Source organism: Salvelinus namaycush, chromosome 24 (assembly GCF_016432855.1).
Source record: "Salvelinus namaycush isolate Seneca chromosome 24, SaNama_1.0, whole genome shotgun sequence".
NCBI classification, from domain to species: Eukaryota; Metazoa; Chordata; class Actinopteri; order Salmoniformes; family Salmonidae; genus Salvelinus; species Salvelinus namaycush.
The window spans coordinates 25,286,337-25,306,678 of NC_052330.1; the positions used below are offsets into that span (position 1 = coordinate 25,286,337).

A 20,342-nucleotide genomic window follows, 5' to 3' on the forward strand; every position below is an offset into this window, starting at 1 on the left:
TTACACCCGTCTTGGTCTAGGACAGCACCAGACGCCATGTAATTATCTGGAGCGTCAGCATTTGTGGGTTCGATTACAGGCTCAAAATGGCCAGAAACAAAGAACTTTCTTCTGAAACTCGTCAGTCTATTCTTGTTCTGAGAAATGAAGGCTATTCCATGCGAGAAATTGCCAAGACACTGAAGATCTCGTACAACGCTGTGTACTACTCCCTTCACAGAACAGCGCAAAATGGCTTTAACCAGAAAAGAAAGAAGAGTGGGAGGCCCTGGTGCACAATTGAGCAAGAGAACAAGTACATTAGTGTGTCTAGTTTGAGAAACAGATGTCTCAAGTTCTCAACTGGCAGCTTCATTAAATAGTACCCGCAAAACACCAGTTTCAACGTCAACAGTGAAGAGACGAATCCGGGATGCTGGCCTTCTAGGCAGAGTTCTTCTGTCCAGTGTCTGTTATTTTGCTCATATTTAATCTTTTATTGGCCAGTCTGAGATATGGCTTTTCTTTGCAACTCTGCCTAGAAAGCCAGCATCCCAGAGTCACCTCTTCTCACACACACACACAAAAGATTGGACACCTACTCATTCTAGGGTTTTCCTTTAGCTTGACTATTTTCTACATTGTAGAATAATAGTGAAGACATCAAAACTATAAAATAAGACGCGGAACATTGTAGTCACCAAAAAAGTGTTAATTAAATCAAAATACATTTTATATCTGGTATTCTTCAAATTAGCCACCCTTTTCCTGGATGACAGCTTTGCACACTCTTGGCATTCTCTCAACCAGCTTCATGAGAAATGCTTTTCCAACAGTCTTGAAGGAGTTCCCACATATGCTGAGCACTTGTTAACTGCTTTTCCTTCACTCTGCGGTCCAACTCATCCCAATTGGGTTGAGGTCGGGTGATTGTGGAGGCCAGGTCATCTGATGCAGCACCATCACTCTCCTTGGTTAAATGGCCCTTAGTTTTTTTATTTCAACTTTATTTAACAAGGTAGGCCAGTTGAGAACAAGTTCTCATTTAAAACTGCGATCTGGCCAAGATAAAGCAAAGCAGTGCGACACAAACAAGAGTTACACATCGGATAAAACAAATGTACAATCAATAACACAATAGAAAAACCTATATACAGTGTGTGCAAATGTAGTAAGATCACAGCCTGGAGGTGTGTTGGGTAATTATCCTGATCAAAATCAAAATGATAGTCCCACGAAATGCAAACCAGATGGGATGGCGTATCGCTAAAGAATGCTGTGGTAGTGTTGATGGAATTTATATGAATGACTAGAATAGTCCACCCTGAACCCTGAAGCCGCATAATCGTATGAGTATGAAATTGATTAGAATTTTGTATGACCATAGTCTGTACAATATGTCTATAAACCTTATTTGAATAACAAACAGACTGTCTGAGCAAGATTCAGTGCCGACCTTGGCTGGGGCCACAGAGTACTTCCCAGCGTCTCCCTATCTTGAGGGAGGATGGGGAGTAAGTCTCCAGGAATCCCCTAATCTTGTCGGCTGGGTAGCAGGACATTGTGTGAATGTGTGTGCGTATGTTTGTGTGAATGTGTGTGCGTGAGAAGCCAGTATAAAATGAATTGTTTTGTACCATAGAGCAGCGCGCTCTCGTAAATACATTTTCTGACTATCGTAGCTGGGCCTCCGTCTGATTCATTTCAACCAGTTTCCTACAAATTTTGGGTTTCAGGCTGAGTTGTTAATTGAATTGGGTTTATGAACATCGAGAACATAATTCTCGTGACAGGTAGCCATGCTGGTTAAGTGTGGCTTGAATTCTAAATGAATCAGTATCACCAGCAAAGCACCCCCACACCATCACACCTCCTCCTCCATGCTTCACGGTGGGAACCACACATGTGGAGATCATCAGTTCACCTACTCTGCGTATCACAAAGACACAGCGGTTGGAACTAAAAATCTCAAATTTGGACTCAGACCAAAGGACATATTTCCACTGCTCTAAATGTCCATTGCTCGTGTTTTTTGGCCCAAGCAAGTCTCTTCTTCTTATTGGTGTCCTTTAGTGGTTTCTTCGCAGCAATTCGACCATGAAGGCCTGATTCACGTAGTCTCTTCTGAACAGTTGATGTTGAGATGTGTCTGTTAGCATTTATTTGGACTGCAATCTGAGGTGCAGCAGAGCTAACTCTGGGTCTTCCTTTCCTGTGGTGGTCCTCATGAGAGCCAGTTTCAGAGCGCATGATGGTTTTTGCGACTGCACTTGAAGAAACTTTCAAAGTTCTAGAAATAGTCAATGGACAGTCATTTCTCTTTGCTTATTTGAGCTGTTCTTGCCATAATATGTACTTGGTCTTTTACCAAATAGGGCTATCTTCTATATACCACCCCTACCTTGTCACAACACAACTGATTGGCTCAAACGCATTGAGGAAAGAAATTCCACAAATGTACATTCAACAAGGCACACCTGTTAATTGAAATGCATTCCAGGTGACTACCTCATGAAGCTGGTTGAGAGAATGACAAAATAGTGTGTAAAGCGGTCATCAAGGCAAAGAGTGGCTACTTTGAAGAACCTTGAATATAACATGTATTTTGATTTGTTGAAAAATGTTTTGGTTACTACATGATTCCATGTGTGTCATTTGATAGTTTTGATGTCTTCACTATTATTCAACAATGTAGAAAATAGTAAAAATAAAGAAAAACCCTTGAATGAGAAGGTGTTCAAACTTTTGACTGGTACTGTATATCTATACACAGCCATGCAATTTCCATAGACAAACATTGGGAGTAGAATGGCCTTACTGAAGAGCTCAGTGATCTGGAGTGAAGAATCACGCTTCACCATCTGGAACTCCGACGGACGAATCTGGGTTTGGGGGGTGCCAGGAGAACGCTACCTCTACCAATGCATAGTGACAACTGTAAAGTTTGGTGGACGAGGAACAATGGTCTGGGGCTGTTTTTCATAGTTCGGGCTAGGCCCCTTAGTTCGAGTGAAGGGAAATCTTAAACGCTACAGCATGGGTGTCAAACTCCAAATTTGGCCCGCGGGGTAATTATATTTGGCCCGCGAGACAATACCAAATTACTACTAGAGCTGGCCCGCCGGTATTATACAGCGCATTCACCGCTAATACTACGAATCCCATAATGCTCTGCTGTTGTTTTCGCGCGCCAATCAGGACAGGACCCAGAAACGCCCTCTCCTCTGTGACAGTAGTCATAGCAACATAGACGCTACAACTGTCAGCGCGCTATCCCTTCCCAAAAATGGCGAAAAGAAAGGCAGAAAACAGGAGCTTTCTGGACAAGTGGGAGGCAGAATATCTGTTTACATATGTAAAAGACAAACCTGTTTGTCTTGTTTGTGGAGTCAACGTGGCTGTAAGTAAGGAGTACAACATTAGACGACACTATGAAACGAAACACCATGACAAATACAAGGACCTGGACATGACTCAAAGGAGCCAGAAAGTAGAGGAGATGAAAAGAAGTTTGGTTTCACAACAGAATATGTTCAAAAAAGCCACATCACAAAGTGAGGCTGCTGTAAAGGCTAGTTATATAGTGGCAACAGAGATCGCAAAATCAGCCCGGCCCTTTAATGAGGGAGAGTTCGTGAAAAAGCGCATGATGAAAGTTTGTGACCTCGTATGCCCAGAGAAAAAGCAAGCATTTTCAAACGTGAGCCTGAGCAGGAACACAGTAGCTGATCGCACATGTGATCTTGCCACCAATCTGTATGACCAGCTGATGGAAAAGGGAAAAGATTTCGTTGCGTTCTCACTCGCTGTGGATGAGAGCTGCGACGCATCTGATACTGCTCAGCTGTCAGTCTTCATCCGTGGAGTGGACTCAAATCTGTGTGTTACGGAGGAGCTATTGGGATTCAAATCAATGCATGGCACAACCACAGGAAAGGAAATCTTTGAGGAGGTTTCCAAATGTGTAACTGAAATAAAGCTGCCGTGGGATAAACTCGTTGGATTAACGACAGATGGTGCGCCAGCGATGTGCGGTAAAGAGTGGACTGGTGGGCATGGTTCGGGAGAAGATGCGGGAAGAGAACTGTGCAGGTGAGCTAACTGTTTACCACTGCATCATACATCAGGAATCACTGTGTGCCAAAGCCCTAAAGATGGAACATGTTATGACCACAGTAACACAGGTAGTTAACTTTATAAGAGCCAAAGGTCTGAATCACCGCCAGTTTAAATTTTTTCTAGAGGAGTGTGGTTCGGAATACGCAGACGTGCCGTATCACACAGAGGTGAGATGGCTAAGCAGAGGAAAAGTACTGAACAGATGTTTCGAGCTGCGTGAGGAAATATGTCAATTCCTGGAAACCAAAGGGAAGGATACAGCAGAGCTCCGGGAGCAAAAGTTTCTGTGTGAGCTGGCCTTTCTCTGTGACATCTCGAGCCATCTCGATGCGCTGAACCTGCAGCTTCAGGGGCGGGGGCGCATCATCACAGACATGTACGCTGCAGTGAGGGCCTTTAAAACTAAACTGTGCCTGTGGGAGAATCAGATGCTGCAAGGAAACCCTTGCCATTTTCCCTGCTGCCAAACCATAAAAGCGCAGATCTCTACCGCCGTGTTCCCATGCGCACAGTTTGCTGAAAAACTCAGTGTTCTCGCCGCTGAGTTTAGCCGGCGATTTGCCGACTTCGATGTCCAGAAATGTAGGTTTGAACTGCTTAGTAATCCCTTCGCAGTTGATGTGGAAAATGCACCAACCAACATCCAAATGGAGCTGATTGAACTCCAGTGCAACGACACGCTGAAGTCAAAGTATGATGCTGTGGGCGCCGCACAGTTTCCACGGTTCATCCCTGACACAATGCCTCAGCTCCGCACCCAAGCTGCTCAGATGCTCTCCATGTTCGGCAGCACTTATCTATGCGAGCAACTTTTCTCCTCGATGAAGATGACCAAAACAACTCACAGGAGACGTCTGACTGATGAACACCTTCGCTCGATACTGAGGATTTCTTCAGCTCAGAGCCTGAGCCCAGACATTGATGAACTAGCATCCAAGAAGAGATGCCAGGTATCTGGCTTGGGCACATCAGATTAGATCAGTGTGCAATAATTAACGTTTTCTTTGTGCACTTTTTCTTGCTACAAGGCATGGGCTTGAATGGTTGATTGATTTATCATTTTATTTGTAAAATTATTAGCCAGTGGAAAAAGTTTATTTTGGTATTTAAATCAGAAGGCTGCAAAAAGAAAAAGAGGCATACGATTTTTATTTAAATTTTATTTATTTAATAAATGAATGCCATTGATGTGTTTTTTCATTTGAAATTCGATTTTGCATGTCTCCACTATTAAATTATATATTGTATGGTAATAAGCGATGCTTGTTCCATATTCAATGTTAAAGCAAAACTTGTTTGGGTCCATATTAAAAGGTTAATTTGTTCAATGTTGGCCCGCGACTTTGTTCAGGTTTTACATTTTGGCCCACTGGGTATTTGAGTTTGACACCCCTGCGCTACAGCATACAAATACATGTTAGACGATTCTGTGCTTCCAACTTTGTGGCAACAGTTTGGAGAAGGCCCTTTCCCGTTTCAGCATGACAATGCTCCCGTACACAAAGCGAGGTCCATACAGAAATTGTTTGTCAAGATCGGTGTGGAAGAACTTGACTGGCCTGCACAGAGCCCTGACCTCAACCCCCGACTGCAAGCCAGGCCTTATCGCCCAACATCAGTGCCCGACCTCACTAATGCTCGTGGCTGAATGGAAGCAAGTCCCTGCAGCAATGTTTCAACATCTAATGCCCACATACTCAACTGGAGGACAGCAGACCGGATCCCTACCCAGAACGGGGTTTGTAAGTACGTCGATAAATTACATTATCCATGCGGACCATTGCCACCTAGGAAATGTGTGACCTGACCTTCTCAAATAGTACTTGAATACCCCTGATCTAGTGGAAAGCCTTCCCAGATGAGTGGAGGCTGTTATAGCAGCAAAGAGGGGACCAACTCCATATTAATGCCCATGATTTTGGAATGAGATGTTCAACTAGAAGGTGTCCACATACTTTTGGTCATGTAGTGTACACAGCTCCTTACACACCAAAATGCTCTTCTCCTTAACATGAGTCCATGTGATGTGTGTGTGTGTGTGTGTGTGTGTGTGTGTGTGTGTGTGTGTGTGTGTGTGTGTCCCTTGAGAGGCCTGTGGGTCAGCTGGTCTTGTTTCGTAGGTAGCAGCAGCTGGGGTACAGCATGCCTGGATGAGCATACAAACTACCTCTGTCAGGGTCCACATGTTCACACACGCGCACGCCTCCAGCGAGGTGAGGAGGACTACTTCACTGGTCTGCACCACTAGTGCATTTACTAGAGCAGACATGGCTACCAGGAAAAACACGTTTTCCATAATCATGTTTTTTGGGAACATATGCATACTGGATACGAGGTCATCCACATTGGATAGGTAAAGCATATGGGTTTCCAGGTAAAACATATGTTTTCCATGAAGGTGATTTGAATTTTCCATGAGGAGTACAACAAGTATTGTTCCCTGAGAGGTCAGTTAATAGGTTCATCTGTGGGGGGGGAATAGGAAAATACATCGTTTTCTCCCATTTCATGCATACTGAACACAACTCTGAGCTCCAACAATGGGGCTCTTAACTTGACCAGAACAATACTTGTACAGACAGTGACAGTAGAGCTTGAGGACAAATCCTTGGCATTCAACAGAAAGGAAAGGCTGAGAAAGTTTTGTTCCGAGTGTGTATTCTTTCTGAATGTACACATTAGAAATACTATGTGTGTATTTACTTCACCTCAACTATATCGTCAAGAAGGAAAGAAAGTGTTTACTTAGGAAATAAATAAAATGCTGTCTTTGCTCATCAAGGTCTTCTGATGGATTGGCAGGCAGGACAGAATACAATAAGGGTAGAGAGAGGAGGAGAGAAAAGGATGGTTGTTTCCACAGAGTGGAGACTGAGGCAGAATGGGAAAGAGCCAACAGGCAGGAAGTAACACATTCAGCCTCCAGTGGGCTGTCGCCTTGGGCTCCACATTGACTGACGTGGAGGACACACAAAGCTAACACCTTACTTGTCCTTTTTCTACACTCACATGCCCTCCCATTGGGCCGCAGTGTTGTTGTTGGTGAATCTGTTGAAATTCTAAATTGTTGTATCAGGAGTTTTGTGCATGCTTCCACAAATAAAAATACAGACACTTCTAATCCAGATTGAGAGTGAAAATGGATTTGGTTACTCGTCGTAAGGGAGAATTCAACGCTGAAGAAAGCGGATGGTGGAGGGAAAATGCATTAGCTTGAACTCTATACAGGCCTTATTGCACACCATTTTACAACCTACAGATTTAAATAAATTGTGAAAAGTGCTATTATTGTAACAGCGTTGTTGAATCATGCCAGAAGAGTGTTCTCCTTGAATCATGTTGGAGTTCATCGAATATTGCTCAAAAAATAAAAAAAGGAAAGAAAGAGCTAATGGGCTCTCCAATCACGGCTAAAAAGGGACACCTCACCGCTAGACACTACTTGGGGTGTTTTTCCAGTTTACCTGCATAATTATGAGTGATGAGAGGGTGTTTCAGACATAATTATGCCCTATAGCTAGCTGGATTTTTGCTTTTCATGGCGGGAGAGTACATCCAATGACGTCACTGGTTGATTGAGCCTGCTTTCTGATCTAAAAATGAATCAAGTCATGTTTTGTAGCAATTATTGTGGCCTTTGTGTTTCGCCAATTGCGTGATCACGCTAGCAGCGAGTAGATATCGTTGTCCTTGTTAAATAGAGCTATGGACTTTTCTCAACGATGTTCCCATTTACCAGGACATTGCAGCACATCAAGGTTGATTCAATTTCCCTGGCTTTGTAAAGACTACAGCCTGACGGGAGCCACACTTCCTTGATCCCACACTCGAAGGCAGGCTTTATAAACAAGGGTGTTACAAGTTTAAAAGAGCTATGTTACAGTGCACTGAGGTTGCTAAATAATTTGGCTGCTTCTGAGAATTCCTCTTTCCAAGAAGAGCTGGCTGACTACATTTTTTTATGTTCTTTCACATATAAACACACAGTCCTATTTATTTGAGCCAGAAGACACAAAAAGGAGTTGAGACAGCTGGGGGGAAAAATAATTGCAAGATTAGCAAGCATTTGCAGCCTAGACAAGCTGGACCAGGACTCAGGACAAGTACAGTGCATTTGGAAAGAATTCAGACCCCTTGTCCTTTTCCACATTTTGTTACGTTACAGCCTTATTCTAAAATGGATAAAATAGTTTGCCCCCCCATCAATCTACACACAATACCCCATTATGACAAAGCAAAAACTGTTTTTTAGACATTTTTGCAAATGTATAAAAAATAAATAATAATAATAATAATAATAATAATAATAATAATAATATCACATTTACATAAGTACGCAGACTCTTTCCTCAGTACTTTGTTGAAGCACCTTTGGCAGCGATTACAGACTTGATGCTTCTTGGGTATGACGCTACAAGCTTGGAACACCTGTATTTGGGGAGTTACTCCCACTCTTCTCTGCAGATCCTCTCAAAGCTCCATTCATCTTTCCCTCAATCCTGACTAGTCTCCCAGTCGCTGACGCTGAAAAACATCCCCACAGCATGATGCTGTCACCACCATGCTTCACAGTATGGATGGTGCCAGGATTCCTCCTGACGTGACGCTTGGCAATCATGCCAAAGAGTTCAATCTTGGTTTCATCAGACCAGAGAATCTTGTTTCGCATGGTCTGAGAGTCCTTTAGGTGCCTTTTGGCAAACTCTAAGCAGGGTGTCATGTGCCTTTTACTGAGGAGTGGCTTCTGTCTGGCCACTCTACCATAACATCCTGATTGGTGGAGTGCTGCAGAGATGGTTGTCCTTCTGGAAGGTTCTCCCATCGCCACAGAGGAGCTCTGGAGTTCTGTCAGAGTGACCATTGGGTTCTTGGTCACCTCCCTGTAAGACCCTTCTCCACAGATTGCTCAGTTTGGCTGGGCGGCCAGCTTCGTGAAGAGTCTTGGTGGTACCAAACTTCTTCCATTTAAGAATGATAGAGGCCACTCTGTTCTTGGAGACCTTCAATGCTGCAGACATTTTTTGGTACCCTTCCCCAGATATGCCTTGACACAAGCCTGTCTGAGCTCTACGGACAATTCCTTCGACCTCATGGTGTGGTTTTTGCTCTGACATGCACTGTCAACTGTGGGACCATATATAGACAGGTGTGTGACTTTCCAAATCATGTTCAATCAATTGAATTTACCACAGGTGGACTCCCATGAAGTTGAATAAACATCAAGGATGATCAATGTAAACAGAGCTCAATTTCGAAATGTGCAAACATTTCTAAAAACCTGTTTTTGCTTCATTATGGGGTATTGTGTGTAGATTGATGAGGAATCTTTTTATTTAATCTGTTTTAGAATAAGGCTGTAACGTAACAAAATGTGGAAAAAGTCAAGGAGTCTGAATACTTTCCGAATGCACTAAGTTGTTTTGCTGTCGGTAGCTAGCTAGCAATATAAGCTCTCTTTTTACGAGGCAGTGTTGTTTAGTACAGTACAATTGTGATCGATTCTAGCTAGCTGTATTTGCTATACCTAAAATGTACTGTAGTCTAACGTTATAGCTAGCTAGCGGAGAGTAAAGGAATGACTTTGGCTTGACGAATCAATATTGGAGTAACTATACCTGTGTGTTGTAGCTAGCTGGCTAACGTATGTCTGTGAGAGGTCTCATTCTACACCATGCTGCTACAGTACGAATACAGACGGCACACAACAATTGCCCATGAATGAGTAATATGAATGAGTAATAGCGTTCGTCTTTCTCTCACAGACAACACCACTTGGACACAAAGAAGTTGATGACTCAAGAGATGTGAAAGGTCCCATAACAACCTCCCTTTGTATCAAATGTTCTCCAAACACCTCACTGCACCACCAAAAACACATCATATGCTAGTGTTCCCTTTGTAGAACTGTTAAGCATTAGTAGTATATTTTTCTTGTACTGTATATATATATGTCATACATTACACAGCAGGAACAGTTATGGCAAACTCACCTTGGTATCCAGTGCAAATAAACTTTGTCTTGAATACAAGCAATGTCTACTTATTTGCTATATTGAGACTAATATACTGTTTTGTTACATGTTTACTTGCCAACAAATGAAAGTTTAAGTTATAAACCAACTACCTGAATCATTTGTTTCAGCAGTAAGACTGAAGCTACGTTATCCTAATATAATATATATATATATACAGTGGGGAGAACAAGTATTTGATACACTGCCAATTTTGCAGGTTTTCCTACTTACAAAGCATGTAGAGGTCTGGAATTTTTATCATAGGTACAATTCAACTGTGAGAGACGGAATCTAAAACAAAAATCCAGAAAATCACATTGTATGATTTTTAAGTAATTAATTAGCATTTTATTGCATGACATAAGTATTAAATAAGTACTTACAGTACTTACAGTTGAAGTGTACCTATGATAAAAATGACAGACCTCTACATGCTTTGTAAGTAGGAAAACCTGCAAAATCGGCAGTGTATCAAATACTTGTTCACCCCACTGTGTGTGTGTGTGTGTGTGTGTGTGTGTGTGTGTGTGTGTGTGTGTGTGTGTGTGTGTGTATATATATATATATATATATATATATATATATATATATATATATATATATACACACACACATATACACACACACTGATCAAAAATAGAAACGCAACATGTAAAGTGTTGTCCCATGTTTCATGAGCTGAAATAAAAGATTCCAGAAATGTTCCATAGGCACAAAAAGCTTATTTCTCTCAAATGTTGTGCACAAATGTGTTTACATGCCAGTCAGTGAGCACTTCTCCTTTGCCAGGATAATCCATCACCTGATAGGTCTGGCGCATGATTAACAGCATGATTATTAGACAGGTGCACCTTGTGCTGGGGACAATAAAAAGGCCAAGAAAATGTGCAGTTTTGTCAACACAATGCTGCAGATGTCTCAAGCTGAGGGAGCATGCAAATCGGCATGCTGATTGCAGGAATGTCCACCAGAGCTGTTTCCAAATAAATTAATGTTAATCTCTCTACCATAAGCAGCCTCCAACATTGTTTTAGAGAATTTGGCAGTACGTCCAACCGCAGACCACATGTAACCATGCCAGCCCAGGACCTTCACATCTGGCTTCTTTACCTGCGGGATCGTCTAAGACCACCGACCCAAACAGCTGATGAGACTGAGGAGTATTTCTGTCTGTAATTAAGCCTTTTGTGGGGAAAAACATTCTGATTGGCTGGTCCTGGCTCCCCAGTGGATGGGCCTATGCCCTCCCAGGCCAGCCCATGGCTGCGCCCCTCCCCAGTCATGTGAAATCCATCAATTAGGGCCTAATGAATTTATTTCAATTGACTGATTTCCTTTTATGAGCTGTAGCTCAGTAAAATCGGTGAAATTGTTGCATTTATATTATTGTTCAGTATACATTTCATAAACATAATGAAGTGATCAAGAAGTTGAAGTTAAGTTTATTGGTTTCTGATGCTGCTGGAATCATTTAGTCGCTTGTAAAATATATTATACAAAACACTTATATACAGCTAGCAATGTATACACCACAATGCAGTTGTGACCATACTAGGCATTCTATATTATACTACAACATCAGTCGGATGTTGTGTTGATTGAACGTTCCAGGCATGTTCCTGAGTGTTTTTCAGCTGGTGAACCTCTTCTTGTGTTGGGTAATGGCAGCTGGTTTAGCAGGCTTTGGCGCTGTGGCAATGTTGAGATTGGGGGGGCTGCAACTCTGGCTCCTTGTAGAAAACTCTGGTCTTTTCTGCAATCCACAGCCAGTTGAACAAGCCTCATACACTTTCTTTACCACTCACTGCTTCGACCTATTGCAGAAGATTTGTTTGTACTGCAGGTCTCCTGGAAAGACATGGAGACAGGTCATGAGGATGTGTAACCATAAAATAAACAATGTTCCTCTGTTTAAAAAAAAAAAAAAAAAGTGAACAGTAGACAGTAGATGTGTTTTGTTATACTCAATCAATAAAAATGGGGCTTTGCTGGGCTGTTAGCAAAGACGTGAAAAGTTTGAAGGGTGCCTGACTTGTAGACAGTCTAGTCGTGTGATTGTGTATGAGCACCTACAGTTGTGCTGTTGAGTAGACAAGCACGGCCAACAATAGAGTGAATAGGCTAGACAAGTATACTAACAGCCCCTCCCCCATGTCAAAGAACTGACTGCAAGGGTGTGAAAAGTTTGAGGAGCACTTGTGTATTGGTGATTTTTTTCATGTCAATAGGTCATGCATACTAACCTTTACACAATACCCACCCCCCAACAGACACCAGTCAGTCACCCACACCAACCCCTCTTCACTAATACCTCGTTTTCTACAATTTAGACTTCAAGCCTTGCATGAACAATCAACTAAGTTGTAGCCTACTTGTAAACACACCAACTATGACAAGATACAGACTATGTTAATGACTAGCTCCAGTAGATTTATTTGCTCATTAGTCATGGAGTCATGGAAAGGTTTAGTAGATTTATTTGCTCATTAGTCATGGAGTCATGGAAAGGTTTAGTAGATTTAGTTGCTTATCATGGAGTCATGGAAAGGTTTAGTAGATTTAGTTGCTCATTAGTCATGGAGTCATGGAAAGGTTTAGTAGATTTAGTTGCTTATCATGGAGGCATGGAAAGGTTTAGTAGATTTAGTTGCTCATCACGGAGTCATGGAAAGGTTTAGTAGATTTATTTGCTCATTAGTCATGGAGTCATGGAAAGGTTTAGTAGATTTATTTGCTCATCACGGAGTCATGGAAAGGTTTAGTAGATGTATTTGCTCATCACGGAGGCATGGAAAGGTTTAGTAGATTTAGTTGCTCATCACGGAGTCATGGAAAGGTTTAGTAGATGTATTTGCTCATCATGGAGTCATTGAAAGGTTTAGTAGATGTATTTGCTCATCATGGAGTCATTGAAAGGTTTAGTAGATGTATTTGCTCATCATGGAGTCATTGAAAGGTTTAGTAGATGTATTTGCTCATCATGGAGTCATGGAAAGGTTTAGTAGATGTATTTGCTCATCATGGAAAGGTTTAGTAGATTTATTTGCTCATCATGGTCATGGAAAGGTTTAGTAGATTTTAGAAGGTGACTTACACTAGTTCCTGGTGCTGAGCTTGATGTTGATGCCTCTGCAGATGATGGGATCGGACTCTAAAAAGAACACAGCTAGTCACGTTAGCTAGCTAACTAACTACAGCAGAGGCTAACAGTTCACCAACGTAACCTAACGATGCTTATATTAGCTTGCAAAGTTAGAAATCATGTCTCCAGATAACAGCCGGCTAATTACACTGATATGCTTTGGAATATAGCCAGCGTATTATTGAAGCTAGCTAGCTAGATTTTGGTTTAGATTAACAAATGTAGTTCTCTAGCTTGTTAGCTAAGTAACGTTAACTATCTTACCATGTTGTCTTGCAGCGCTGATGTTGGCTGATGGGATGCCTTCCTCTTTGAAGTGAGGGGAAAATCGATGGAAAAACATCCCCTTTGAAAGTATGATGACATGGCAACCCCATCAACTGAGACATCCTCTGGCTGAAAGTGCTGGCTAAAAACAACATTTTTAATATCTCTAACATCAAATTGGGCAGTCATCCACGTCCTGAAATCGCCATGAATTCTGGATATTGTGGTTGGCTTACAACCATGTAGCTGGCCCGTTTCTAACAGTGAGATGCAAAAACACTCGTATTTGCATGTAGTGAGGAAATTCTAAATTTTCATGACATGATATATTAATAACATATTAATGTACATATATAGTAAAATAGAGCAGAGGTGAAATTTCCATTTAACATTGCAAGTCAACTTAAAGCTGAATGAAAAAACTAACAACTACTTGCAAAGCTCTCTAAATATAACCCTAGAGCTAATGCAAGACATTTTACAAGAACACTATATTGGGAGTATAACTGAGCAGCAGACCTACAGCGAATGGTGTTAACATGAGCATGCAGGATTTACAAGGTACATGCATAAAGTCCCAAGTTTGCCCAAGTCAAAGACAGTCAACACACATAGTTGCTAGAAACAGGAGGCGTATAAATGGAAACACATGAGAGTGAATAATGGATTAGGGGAAGGTACAGTGGGTGAACTCTTCTCCATATTCTCCTGTCAGAGTTCTTAATATGAACCCAGCAGGGCCCTGGGCTGCCACAGCCTAACCAGCCAGGTGATGGCGCTCTGGCCAGGAGCTGCCACAGCCTAACCAGCCAGGTGATGGCTCTCTGGCCAGGAGCTGCCACATCCTAACCAGCCAGGTGATGGCTCTCTGGCCAGAAACTGGGCTGCCACATCCTAACCAGCCAGGTGATGGCTCTCTGGCCAGAAACTGGGCTGCCACATCCTAACCAGCCAGGTGATGGCTCTCTGGCCAGAAACTGGGCTGCCACATCCTAACCAGCCAGGTGATGGCTCTCTGGCCAGGAGCTGGGCTGCCACAGCCTAACCAGCCAGGTGATGGCTCTCTGGCCAGGAGCTGTGGCTCCAGTAACGGCCTGTTCCCCATATAGCCTAGCACACTACCTGGCACACCCTAAACAGGTGGCCTAATGGCTCTGGTCTGGAGCTCAGTCTCAAACTCCTACAACTAGTGCACTACTTCCGACCAAAGTCACAGTGCGGTCACAGAGTACTATAGGGAATAGGGTTCACTGAAGCCCCTGGGTAGAATTGGTTTACCCTCATTCAATCATAACCTTTGCTGACAGAGTTGCCCCTAGACACTGATCCAAGGGCAGGTTTGTGTTTTTCAGCCTAGAAACATGAGGCGTATGAATGGGAACACAGGAGAGTGAATTACAGATGGGTAAATACATGTACAGAAATTGTATTTCTATGTGTATTCACACAGTGTCTAGTGGTAACTTCAGCAGCAGTCTCTCTGGGTAAGTCCTGGAGGGCAGTGGAGTGTGCAAGGTTCTGTCATATTTATCTCAACACCTAATTGATTCCCCCCGATCAATTAATTGGACATGTCACAGAAGTGCTCCAGGTGAGAATTGGTTGCCAATGATTACTTTCTCTCAAATAATTAATTACCAGAGTTAATTAATTAAGTTCTGGAGCGTGGTGATAAGTTCTGGGACACGGTGATAACCTGAATTCCCCGGAGCGGCAGAATTAGTGACCGACATGTGAAGCACTTTGGCTACTGATATAAAGAAGGGGAACACTAATGGTGGGAGCCACCATTTGCCCATTTAACTTCCGTGATTTGGTCGGAGAGGGTAAACAGAAGAGGAACAATCTACTTGACTACTTCTGAATGCAATTCAGAATCCCAACCACTTCAAACCCCTCAGGTTATTAATAGCAAATGTAACAATATCAACATTGTTAGAGGATTGACTGAGGTCATATGTGGCTGTAGCTGATTGTGTTGAATACACCCACACAACAACAAAAAAAGAGCTTCAAGTGTTTGGATTAAAAAGGAAGAAAAACCATCTCATTGATAACTGCATGCATTTAGTCAATGACTTGAAAGGCCTCAGGTTATTGGAAATAAATGTGATGGCGCAAACAGAGGATTGACAGCAATCAAAGAAGACTGGTCCATCGTAACCGAACCTGGTTGTGTTTATACCATGTACTGTGCTTACAGTGTATAAGCAAAGGCCTATAAATCACAGGGTCCAAAATTTTTTTTTTTTAACATCAATCCAAGTCCACACTGTTAACCTTGGATCGTATTCATGAAAAAGTGCTGTACATTAAATCCATTGTGGCTACTCGCCTCCTACACCCAGATTAGGGCGATAGACCAAATTAATTTGTTTTAGCGCGATATTCCAAATGCCTGTATTGCAAGAATAAAGGTTTATGTTGTTGTTTTTATGCACGTTTAGGTATTTTAGGTGCTGCTGTATGCTTCTTTCCTTTTACACACACACCAAGCCCCTCCCCCTGCCACTCACAACAACAAAGATGAAATATCACTTCTTCCTCTCTGATTAGCGGTTTCAACTCACTATTAGCATTTGAGATTTGGTCCAACAGAAACGGTCATATGGACACACGAAACACATTCAGACAATATTTTACTGTAATAGAGGATAACGACCTTTCTAATGATACAATTTTATGTCTCAACTCCTCATTGGCAACTCGTTCTCTTTGAGAAATAAGGCAGGCCATTTGACTTCAATATCTGAACACAGTGTAAAGGCCAGCCTGCTGTTCAAACAGTTGCAAGACTGACAGAATGGTGTGTTCATAACAATTAATCTGTTCTACCTTGTCATCTAGCAATGAAGTTGGCTAAACTTGAAATATAAGATTCGCTGGCTACTCACTAGCACGTTGCCTGTGCTTGAGAGATTGTATTATGAGACATAAGTTAATTCCCTATAATGCCTGCTATAAGAAGTTAGTCATTAGTGAATGTGCATTACGCATGGTTCTGGTCATTTCTTTCCCAAAAAGGGTATTTTCATAGAATTGAAAGTCAGATCAGTGATTATTGCAAAAATGCAGATTTTAATTAAATAATTAGTGGTTCTTATGGTTGTGGAAGGCTTATATTTAGCCTGGGTATAATTTCACAAGCCCTAAATTCATTTGATTATTGCTGACTGTTTGAAATGCAGTGTATTATACACACACGCACCTTCCTAATATTGAGTTGCATCCCCCTTTTTAGCCCTTAGAACAGCCTAAATTCGTAGAGGCATGGACTCTACAATGTGTTGAAAGTGTTCCACAGGGACGCTGGCCCATGATGACACAACTGTGGGAAGAATTGGAGTCAAGTTGGCTGGATGTCCTTTGGGTGGTGGACCATTCTTGATACACGGGAAACTGTTGTGAAAAACCCAGCAGCATTGCAGTTCTTGACAAACAAACCGGTGAGTCCGGCACCTACTACCATACCCGTTCAACAGCACTTAAATCTTTTGTCTTGCCCATTCACCCGCTGAAATGGCACACACACACACACAATCAAATCAAATGTATTTATATAGCCCTTCTTACATCAGCTGATATCTCAAAGTGCTGTACAGAAACCCAGCCTAAAACCCCAAACAGCAAGCAATGCAGGTGTAGAAGCACGGTGGCTAGGAAAAACTCCCTAGAAAGGCCAAAACCTAGGAAGGTCTCAATCTTCTTTAACCTGTCTCCTCCCCTTAATCTACACTGACTGAAGTGGATTCAACAAGTGACATCAATAAAATATCATAGACTCGTGAATCGCATTTTTACATTTAATTAGGCAGGTCAGTTAAGAACAAATTCTTATTTACAATGACGACCTACCCCGTCCAAACCCGGACGATGCTGGGCAAAATGGGACTCCCGATCACGGCCGGTTGTGATACAGAATGGAATCGAACCAGGGTCTGTAGTGAAGCATCTAGCACTGAGATGCAGTGCCTTAGATTGCTGTGTCACTCGGAGCCCAAGTTAGAAAGCAATAGAAATATGGTTGAATAATCGTCCAGCCCTAACCCAGATGAATCATTAACAGTAAGCTAGAAGTTAAAACAGACAGGCACACACACTACTAATGATGGTAAAGAGAATCTCTCATCTCAAAGACTGCTGGTTTACACACACAGCAGGAGGTCTATAACTGGTGTCGCTAGAGAGACTAGCGCCATCCTGTGGCAGAACAGAGTATTGCAGTGAAGCAACATTAGTCCAATATTTTATTTAACTAGGAAAATTAGCTAAGAACAAATTCTTATTTTACAATGACGACCTACCCCGGCCAAACCCTCCCTTAGCCAAGACGACGCTGGGCCAATTGTGCACCGCCCTATGGGACTCCGGTTGTGATACAACCCGGGATCGAACCAGGGTCTGTAGTGACGCCTCTAGCACTGAGATGCAGTGCCTTAGAACGCTGCGCCACTCGTTCGTGTGGGCGTGTGATGCCATTTTTATTTGTGGTGATTGTGACCCTACATATTCTGAAACTATTTATAGACAAATCTTCGAAGTAGGCCTAAGCTGTGGGGGGGGACCAGTTGGTAACTAGGCTGAACTTGGCCATCACGTCAGCAGATTTAAAATCACAGAGGAACTGAAGTAAACTCATACTTGGACTATCAATCCCCTTCATTCAGACAGACACCAACGCAGAGCACAGACCCCTCCCCCGGTTGTCAGTGCTACATGCAGGTAAGGACCTGTTCTGTCTGCCCCCTGCTCTGCGTGGGCACCTGGCGGTGACAGCAGGAGGCTGTGGAATTCCTCCGCGGCGTGGTCACGGTCCGCACAGCACTGAAGACGACACATAGTGGAAAGAAGACGTCTCTAATGAGGCTGCCCACTGCGCCGCTCCTCTACTGTGGAGTGTGACTGGAGAGAGAGTGTGTGTGTGTGTGTGTGTGTGTGCGCATGCGTGCGTGAGAAAGCAGGAGTATTTGAGGCATCCAACTGGGTTGCTACAATGCGGAGCGGCTGTTACTCGGTGTGGTGTCTTGTGTGTGTTGCGTTAACGCTAGAGGCCTCTGCTCTGTGGGATGGTGGTTCCGTAATCAGCTAAATGGCCTGATTCTAAATGCCTTGAACCCAGATCCCACTACACACACACACACACACACACACACACACACAACTGAATCACATCTCTAATGACAGAAGGGACTGGGTATTAGCGCTCCGTTCTTTTGAACTCTGTGCGGTGTTAAGAAACTGTGTTGTGTTTTAACTGTGCTCTGGGTGGTGTGTGTGTGTTTACAAGCATTTCACTACACCTGCAATAACATCTGCTAAAAATGTGTCTGTGACCAATAAAATGTGATTTGATTTGTTGAACTCACTGCTGCTGCAGTGCTGCTTGTCGATGGTCTGTCCCCGAGTGCTGTTTCCAGCATTCTCCTCTACAGCCGGCTTCCTGGTGGTTACCACGGCAGCCGGGGAGACAGGTGGCAAGGCCGGAGTCTGGAGGTCTGCAGATAACACACAGGATCAATTAACACACACACACACACACACACACACTGAAGGGGATGTAAGTGTACAGACAGACACTGAGACAAAACAGCATTCATCGATTGATGAATCCAAATAACTAGAATCCAGTGGACAACTTCATGTACTTTGGTCTGTGCAAACTCGTGCGTTTGTGTGTGTGTGCGTCAGAGTGCCTCTAAAATGTCCCTGTGTGTCAGGCTGTCTGTGAATAAGAGGAATAAATGTGAGGTATCAAACCAACATCAGGGAGCAGACATTTCCATTCTAACACACTGATACTTAGCACACACACACACCTGCACTTACACACTTCCCCGACTCCAGGTCAGAGCAATATAATCCCAGATGAGGTTTAGCTGACGCAACCCAACACCAGGCGATCCAACAGCACAAACTGATACCTTCAGCATTTCTCACTGCTGAATTCCCTGTCAGACAGCTAACTTCTGCTCCTAAAATATTCATTTGTGGGGGAGGCTGTGTGTGTTCTGTCTTTCTGAGAAAGGAGACTTTTAGCCTTAATGGTTAAGATGAAAAGGTTGGAAAATCTCTTATGTGGTAAGAGTGTATTGCCCTGCACACAACCCGTCCTCCCTTTCCCTTCACCCCCCATTCCAGCACCATCACAGGAGGGGCTTGCCTCAGTTATGCACACTATGTGCAGTGTGTGTAGATTTTCACATAATCCTGTATGCGTGTGTGTGTGTGTGTGTGTGTGTGTGTGTGTGTGTGTGTGTGTGTGTGTGTGTGTGTGTGTGTGTGTGTGTGTGTGTGTGTGTGTGTGTGTGTGTGTGTGTGTGTGTGTGTGTGGGCATGTGCGTGAGTGTGTGTGATTGTACGTGGTTGAGCGTGTGTGTGGTTGTGTGTGTAGAATCAAGCAGCATATGTACATGTTGTATAACCAATTACCTATGACTACTAATACTGTCCCTCTATCCTCCTTGTACATGTACACTAATTAGTTTGTTTGTGCATGACAGTCTCTCTGTGACTTTACATATGAATAAATGATTGGATCCCATTAGAGACTAGTTATGTAATCGCCAATCACCCTGGAGCAGTGAACACACTGTTGACTAGTGGAACATCATGAGCTACTACATATGCCCATAGGGCGGTGCACAATGGACCAAGCACCGTCCAGGATAGGGGTGGGTTTGGCCAGGGTAGGCCGTCATTGTAAATAAGAATTTGTTCTTAACTGACTTGCCTAGTTAAACAAAGGTTAAATTAAATAAACATAGTACAGCACCTTAGACTATAACACCACTCCCTCTGTGTGTGTGTGTGTGTGTGTGTGT

The 20,342-nt window shown here is 42.9% G+C and overlaps 1 protein-coding gene across 1 annotated transcript in view; it reads right to left on the minus strand.

Annotated features, from left to right (window-relative positions):
• Positions 1-20,342, minus strand: part of LOC120019112 (ATPase family AAA domain-containing protein 2-like) — a 113,020-nt gene that overhangs the window by 47,582 nt on the left and 45,096 nt on the right. Inside the window, exon 24 of the mRNA XM_038962374.1 lies at positions 18,888-19,016. Within this exon, the coding sequence (XP_038818302.1) occupies positions 18,888-19,016 (129 nt within the window). The remainder of the gene's footprint in view (positions 1-18,887; positions 19,017-20,342) is intronic.